General features: G+C 45.1%; 1 protein-coding gene across 1 annotated transcript; it reads left to right on the top strand.

Moving 5' to 3' along the window:
- The first annotated feature begins 5,157 nt into the window (after positions 1-5,157).
- KCTD12 (potassium channel tetramerization domain containing 12) lies at positions 5,158-6,664 on the top strand. Its single transcript, XM_038381374.2, has one exon. The coding sequence runs from the start codon at positions 5,533-5,535 to the stop codon at positions 6,517-6,519; it is 987 nt and encodes a 328-aa protein (XP_038237302.1). The 5' UTR covers positions 5,158-5,532; the 3' UTR covers positions 6,520-6,664.
- The last annotated feature ends 1,438 nt before the right edge of the window (positions 6,665-8,102 follow it).

Genomic DNA, 8,102 nt, shown 5'->3' with positions numbered 1-8,102 from the left:
CAGAATACTCTTTATTGAGGCACAAGGGATAAATTCGCAGATAACTTCCACTACTACTCCTGTGAAATAAACACTCTCATGTTAGCTGTGGAGCCATATAAAGCAGTTTAGGAGGGGTTTTGTAGGAAGTGATCTATTTTGTTTTTTTCTGGTTCAGATAACTTATACTTCAATTTTTTGCCACCACATACCCAACACTTGGGTCCAATGTGAGAGATTTTATGAACAGTCTACTGAATGGCCATCTGTGACTACTACCAATGATGTTAATGTGCTATTCAACTGAAGATAATGGGTGTTTTTGACTGTAAAAGTCAAACCTACAAGAACTTCAAATATTTCAAGAGCACAGATACGGTCAGAACCATCAAAATACAAAACTCTAACAATCTCCAAACGTTAGCAATTAAACTGTGCACGTTTTCAGTTACTGAATGAACTGCAGGAGATAAGGTAATCCTTACTGTCACCCCCACCACTTCATTCTTTAACCATGCATTGTCAATCTTAAAATAGTGACACTTGATAAGCCTTCAGTTCAATAAACAGTCGTATTCATCTAGTGGCATTTTCTGTAGTTAGTAAAAGTTAAATATTTTGCTTCAGAAGCAATTTAAGCATATTGAAAGGTGCCATCTGTTAATTAAAGTAATATAAATCAGTAAAATCATAAGCAACATATCTTCATTTGCAAAACATTAGACTCTAATATCCATATTGGTATAGGAGCAGAGGATCAAGTTTATTTTTTTGTCAATTCTAATGGGGAAAACTTTGGATGTAGTTACACTAGCTAATTTACAGCTATTCTTATGATAAAAAGGTTATAATTTTCTCTTTACTGTAGATGTTCTGTTGTCAACGGTTTGGAGCCTTTGAGCCCACTTCTATTTTGGCTGCAACTTAAATCTCATACCACTAGGTGTTACCCTTTCTCTATCATAGGTGAAACTGCTCTATGAAGAAGACTGTTTTGAGTGAAAAGAAAAGGAGTACTTGTGGCACCTTAGAGATCATGTTTTGAGTGGAAAAACTAATCTTAATTCCCAGTTTCCTCTGTGCTATCTGAATATAACTAGACTTCTGATTTTTATTAATGATTACTGTTGGTGGGGAACATGATTGAAACATCCTTCTAAGCTCTGATACAAGGATTAAAAAACCCCAACTAATCAATATCACTTGACATAATGTTACAGCATTCCTATAATGTAATCAGTAAAATTATTAGAACACAGATTAAAATAGCATGAATTCATGCACAGACAGTCCTGATACGATGCTAACAATAACAAACAAAAATATTTGCCGGTCTTCTTTCAAGTCAGTTACTCATTTGGAAATGACAGGACACTATACAACTAAAGAAGTTCACAGACTTGTTTATCTTTACAGAACCCAGGCTGTCCATTACTCCATATTTAGCTCTTTTAAATGATGTATATTTCCTAATAAGACATTTTGTTCCAAATGTAGCATTTTGAGTGTTATATCTACTAATACTCTAATTGTGTCTCCTACATAAAATGAAACTGAGATTACAATAGTGTTGTGCAACCAAGTGACTGAATATTTATCTGCCATATCAATGTGATGTATTTGTTATCCATTTTAAAATAGCTTATTTGAAGTGGAATCCAATTCCATTTCATGGAAATGTATCAAAGTGGGAGAGAAGAGATGAAAAATGATGATACTCCATTTCTACCCAAGATTCACCAGCTTGAACTAGTGAAGAGAATCTTGAAATAGCTACTGTCCCTTTCTTTTCAGGATATATTAGAACAACTGAAAGCAATCCCACTTGGAAAATACACAGAGAGTATAATATTTTTGAACAGACATTGCTTTACGATTGTGTTTATAGCTCTAGATATCATGATGCGAGGCACATTTATCACATAAAACGATCGCTATTTCACTGAGACAGGCTTCAAACACTACTTGTGTCATGGGCCAGTATTTTGTGATACAGTCTGTACTAGCAGAGGCTTCCCCTTAGAAGACTCTTTCTTCACTTTATAGATACCAACACCACACTCTGCATACGTCCTGGTTTATAGTACATTTTACTGTAATTTACCCAGAGATCCCCAGAGATAGTTAGCCTTCTGTGGCAGGTATCTGGATAAATTTGTTTTGCACAACTCCCGTCCCTTAGTGTGCAGTGTCACGTACTCAAAACAGTGCTATATAATGATACAGTGAACCAGTCAAATGTTGCTTCCTAGCAGATGCTAGGTTTGGAAACAATGAACATTTATAAGGGGTTGCATGTGAGGGAGCAATACAACTTATTAATTTGTGCAACTGCTAAATTAGTTATGCTCTAGACCTATTAACCTAATAAATAGGTTGCAATATGCTTTTGTTAACATACTTTAAAGCCCACTTGAACACGGAGAAAGCCACAGTTTATTGAAAGGTAAACTGAGCACCCATTTATGCTGATTCAAATATTTGAAAATCTATATATTCTATTGTAAGCTCTATTATAAATAACAGACCTTGCCATCATTATGTGTTCTCACTTTTTGCATGCACGGCTCAAACATAAGGCTCTCAATACATTGCCTACACTGGGGAAGATTAGTTTGAAATGTGAATTAGTGGGAATCTGTAGAAAGCCACCTCAAAACACTGTGGGTGCAGTTGTAGGAAGTTACTAGTTTAAGAGAAGGAGAGCCAATATCAACCATCCCCTAAAATGGTTGCCAGTTAACCATAATCTGAAAATCTAGTGTACATATATACTCAGGGTCAAATGGTTCTAATACAATTCAAGAAAAACCCCTTTCTAACCAGCAAACAGGTACAATAAATAATACAAATCATCTTTTTTTCCTCATAAAAAACAATGCCAAAACCATTTTACAGTTACATGGGTAGAAGATCAGTTCAATTCAAGGTTCTTTTCCCGCTCTTTCCATGACAGTGCTATCAGACCAAAAACCAACAGCAAATTCTTTATTTTAAAATAAAATGAGTTTAATATTTTGCATTGTTACCCACAACAATGCAAAGTTATTGGTGGCTTAACAACCCTTTGGCAGCCAACTTTTTATCAAATAAAAAGGAATAGACTGCCTTTAAAAAAAGTTTTCTTGGTTCAACTTTTTCTTTCCTCAACATTTCCTGTTTCAGTTTTCTTCAGACTAGATTTGCTACAATGTTCACTTCAAGTGATGGTTTTGCCAAACTAGTCTTGATTCCTTTCTTAGTCCAAAATATCTTTTCTGATTCTCTGTCATTTCAGCATTTTCCTTGCCAGCCAGTTTTTCCATTAATCCTTCTTTCTATATATACCCACCTGTTTCTTAACTGTTTTTCTTTTCCTTTGTAAAATGCCTCCCTTTTGAGCTAACCTCCCCCTAAACACTTTCTTCTCTTAAGCCTTTCTAAAATCTCCTCTTTCTCCATGCCCCCCCCCCCCCGCCCTGGACCTCCAAATCTATGATTGCCCAAAACAAGTTTACATCTGTAGATACCTACAGAATGTATTGCCTGCTGCTATAACACTCCTCAAACTTTCATGCCTATTCAGTTATTCTCTGCTGGAAGACAGAAAGAGCACTTTCACTCTCAGAGGATAGAAGCTGAGAAGCTGGAAGCAGTGACTATCTCTGCTGTTGCTTGCAATGCCCATGCCATAAACCAATATGTATGAAATTCAATGGAGGTAATTTACAATCACAAGAAAAACAAAAACATAAACTTCAACCAATGCATTTAAAATATATATGCATGTTTTGTACAAAAGCCTAATCAAATGAATCAACATTAATAAGAGCTATAACATCACTTGATTAAACACATACATTCACACAGCCCTACATGTGTTGTCTTGTAATTATAATACTGGTTTATTTGTTCTATCTCTATAGGATGGAATATATCAGACCTACACAAATGTTTTATCATTTTGATATTGTCTCATTCTCTATTGACTGAATCAAAGACTGACATGAGGATTACCCGTCTCCACAACATAGCTATCAGCCAAGGGAAATTCTTCATTCATTCAAGTGGCAGAGTTCTATGTATTAGAGCAGAAGATTGTAAATTCTGTTCCCTGTGTGGTAAGACTGGCACCTTTGGTATCTGTATGTACGTGACCACCATTCATGAGTAGAACAAACATGCTGCAGTACTGAAATTCAGTATTGGCTTTCTTGGAACTTGTGTGTGTGACATTAAGGATCAATGTGACAAAATACAGAAACTATCAACGAATTTATTTGTTGAACAACGTGGTGAACTACTTGTGGACTACATCCTACTTCAGCACTGATGGTACAACAGTAAGTGTTTTCACAGATGCCACCATTTTAAAGAGCAATAGACATTTACTATGCAAATAACAACAAGTCTTTTAATTCCAGGGAAATGCATTGGACTAGAGAAAAATACATTAAGATAGAGACTACATGTCCATGTTGGAAATAAATGTTCTTAAAATAAAAAAAAAGGTGCGTGGGTGAGGAACATACTTCTCATCTTGCCAGGGCCCAAGGGAGAGATACAAGTTTGGGCAAAAGCTTAAAAAAGACTAGTGCAGCAAGCTCCCTGAATGATGTGGGATTAATTTCTTTACCATCATTAACACTTTTAATTTTATTTTCACGATTCTGCATTTGTGATGTAAATCAATTAAAACAATGAAAATGAGAGAACACCATTTGTGTGAAAAGGAGATAAACTGGACTCTGAGGGATGGCCTTCATCAGGAGCAGATGAGAGGCAGTGGGCGTAGGGGTGTAAGGAAACAGCTTTGACGGGTGGCAATCTTTATTGGCAGTACTAATCCAAAATAAATGCCTGAAGTTTATTCATAACATTTAGAAACTTTGCATTACACTGTGCTATACATATCCAAAGCACTATACAGCCATTAAATCCGGATTCCTGCCTGCGCTGTGTAAGGTAAGCGGCTAACTACTTTGATGATGTTCAGATGGATGAGCAAACGATCTCAAGTACAAACATTCCCCCAGTGAATCTCAGAGGCCGCAGCCACATTTGGAAAAGGAATCCGGCTTTGCAGGGGATTAGGAAAGGGACACAGGGGCTCTGGAGTCTCCTTTGTAACTGGGGAAGGGAGGGTACGTCAGTGTAAATCCACCCCCTTTCGCTCCGTGTGAGTGAGAGTCTCTGCGCTCAGCTCTGCCTCCCAGCCACCCTCCCACGCCTCCTGCGAGGCGCAGCAGCTCTACATAAACGCAGCCCCGCTGCTAGCGCAGGGCACTCGCCTCTCAGCCCGACCCAGGAGGCTCGCCCGGCGGGCGGGACGGGGGACATAGGCGAGGCGAGGCGAGGCGGCTCCGTCAGCGCTTGGCGTGAGGCGCGGCGGCAGCTCAGCTCAGCTCAGCCCGCGCCCGCAGAGCGAGAAGGGGCCAGAGCAGACGCTGCCCGCGCCCGCAGCCAGAGGCTCTGCCGGCGCGGAGCAGAGGACGGCGAGAGGGGCCGAGAGGCGGCTGCACCCCCGCCACCCGCCGGAGTAAGGGCAGGCGGCGGCGGCGGGCTCGCTCCGGGATGGCCCTGGCGGACAGCGCCCGGGGGTTGCCGAACGGGGGCGGCGTGTCCCCGGCGGCGGGGCCGGGCTCGGGGGCCGCGGGCTCGTCCGCCTTCCCGGAGATCGTGGAGCTGAACGTGGGCGGGCAGGTGTACGTGACGCGGCGGGGCACGGTGGTGTCGGTGCGGGACTCGCTGCTCTGGCGCATGTTCTCGCAGCAGCAGCCCGGCGAGCTGCCCCGGGACAGCAAAGGCCGCTTCTTCCTCGACCGCGACGGCTTCCTCTTCCGCTACATCCTGGACTACCTGCGGGACCTGCAGCTGGTGCTGCCCGAGCACTTCCCCGAGCGCAGCCGCCTGCAGCGGGAGGCCGAGTACTTCCAGCTGCCGGAGCTGGCGCGCCGCCTGGCGCAGGGCCGGGGGGCGGCCGGCGGGGGGACGCGCCCCGCCGCCCTCCACCGCGACGGCTCCCTCTGCGCCGACGAGCCCCCGCCCCTGCTCGGCTGCCTGGAGGCGGAGCCGCCCGAGGCGGGGGGCGCCGCCCCGGCCCCGGCCCCGGCCCCGTCGCCCCCCTCCAGCCGCAGCCCCTCCGGCGGCCCGCTGCTCACCCCGTCGCAGTCCCTGGACGGCGGGGCGGGGCGGCGCTCGGGCTACATCACCATCGGCTACCGCGGCTCCTACACCATCGGGCGGGAGGCGCAGGCCGACGCCAAGTTCCGGCGGGTGGCGCGCATCACCGTGTGCGGCAAGACGGCGCTGGCCAAGGAGGTGTTCGGCGAGACGCTGAACGAGAGCCGCGACCCCGACCGGCCCCCCGAGCGCTACACCGCCCGCTACTACCTCAAGTTCAACTTCCTGGAGCAGGCCTTCGACCGCCTCTCCGAGGCCGGCTTCCGCATGGCCGCCTGCTCCTCCACCGGCACCTGCGCCTTCGCCCCCGAGCTGGGCGGCCCCGCCGACGACAAGATCTGGACCAGCTACACCGAGTACGTGTTCTGCAGGGACTGAGGCGGCGGACGCGGCACACGCCCCTTGTGCGTCCCCAGCCCCTCGCCCCCACCCCGCCAACCTCTTGCCCCGCACCCCCGCCAGGCCCCCAGCTGGCTGCCAGCCCCTCCCCCCCCCACACCCGATAGCAAGTGGATGTGGAAAAACTGGAACAGAGAACGGGGTGGGGGTGGGGGTGTGTGTGTGTGTGGGGGGGGGGGGGGGCTAATTCGAGCCTATATAAGGAAAAGCCCCAAGTATTGGGACGGTCTCTCTACAATCGGACATCTCGTCACCCTTCGCACAGGAGATGTTCAAAACTCTGCCTGTCCGCCCCTCAGACCCAGCGGGTGAGGGGAGCTCCCTCCCCCTTACTCCCAGGGACTCCCTTTCCGTGAACTGGGCACTCTACCCCACTGAGACTGGAGCGGGGGGGGGGGCACGGAGGTAGATCCCATCCCCCTGTTTTAACTTCTCCTCCTTGCCCCTGTTTGGCGACCTGGCAGATTTACCACTGCCCACCCAGCTATGATCTGCTGAGCGGGACAGCTATCTGTGATGATGGGTTACCCCTCTTGCTCATGATTTTCCTCCAAGAAGAGTGTGGGATTGGAGGGGGTGGGAATGACTAATCCTCCAGGACCAATTACTTCCTTATCCCTTCCTACTCCATCTCCTCTACCCTTCCCCAAAGCCCTGAACTTAAGAGCTCTTGAATGGGATCAAGTGTGGCTGGCTGGTGAAGAAGGCTGATGGCCAATGACAACTATCAAACCAAGTACTCTGGATTATATAAAGCAACAATTTTTCTTGAAAATTTACAGTGCTTGTGAATCATAACTTTCATAGGTGGTGTAAAATCCTTAGTGTCACAAAGTTACCATATACAGTTGAACTACATAAAATATCCATTGCACGTTCCTTAAACTCCTTTAAGGATTGGTGTGACATAAACCGGGCTGGTCAGAGAGGAGGTAGAGTGCCTGTTTCCTGTGAAAGTGAGATTTTTAGATGTTGAAGTGATACAAGTTTACAAATCCAAGTAAAAACAAGTGAATTCTGCTTGCTACTTTCAGTGTTGTCACTTTAGCACTATATAATTGTTGAAGCTGACTGAAATGCTTCCTCAAATGTCTTTCTTAACAAAATAATTATTGACTTTTAGGTTTTTTGTAGCAGTATTATCCGAGAAATCACACTGCTAAGTTCTAAGTAACATTTCCTAGGCATAATAAACACTTTCTCAAAATAAGGTACAGAACTAAATGCAGACCCAGCAAAAAACAGGAGCAACACTTTCTTCCTTCAGTGGGAGTTACCCCTCCTTACAGTAGTGCTGAACTTGGTCTATATAACCTAACAAGTTTAGAACTGCTTCTCTTCTGGAGGAAGCAGCCATAGCTTTCTGTGGAAGAACAACATACTATATAAGCACAAGCTTTTGTAATGAATGAAAGTTTAGCCTCCCTTTCTAATAAGCAGCTAAGGATCTGAGAGCAAAAGCACTTTGTACTTCTTGAATTTTAAAACATGAGTTGATCTACTCAAGCTTCAACAAAAAAAAGTTGCACCTTTTTAAACATTCAAGGACTTTAATGGTGCAT

This window comes from Dermochelys coriacea, chromosome 1, assembly GCF_009764565.3.
Source record: "Dermochelys coriacea isolate rDerCor1 chromosome 1, rDerCor1.pri.v4, whole genome shotgun sequence".
In the NCBI taxonomy this organism is placed as follows: domain Eukaryota; kingdom Metazoa; phylum Chordata; order Testudines; family Dermochelyidae; genus Dermochelys; species Dermochelys coriacea.
Note: the sequence above shows the minus strand (reverse complement) of the source record. Positions and strands in the feature narration are given on the sequence as shown.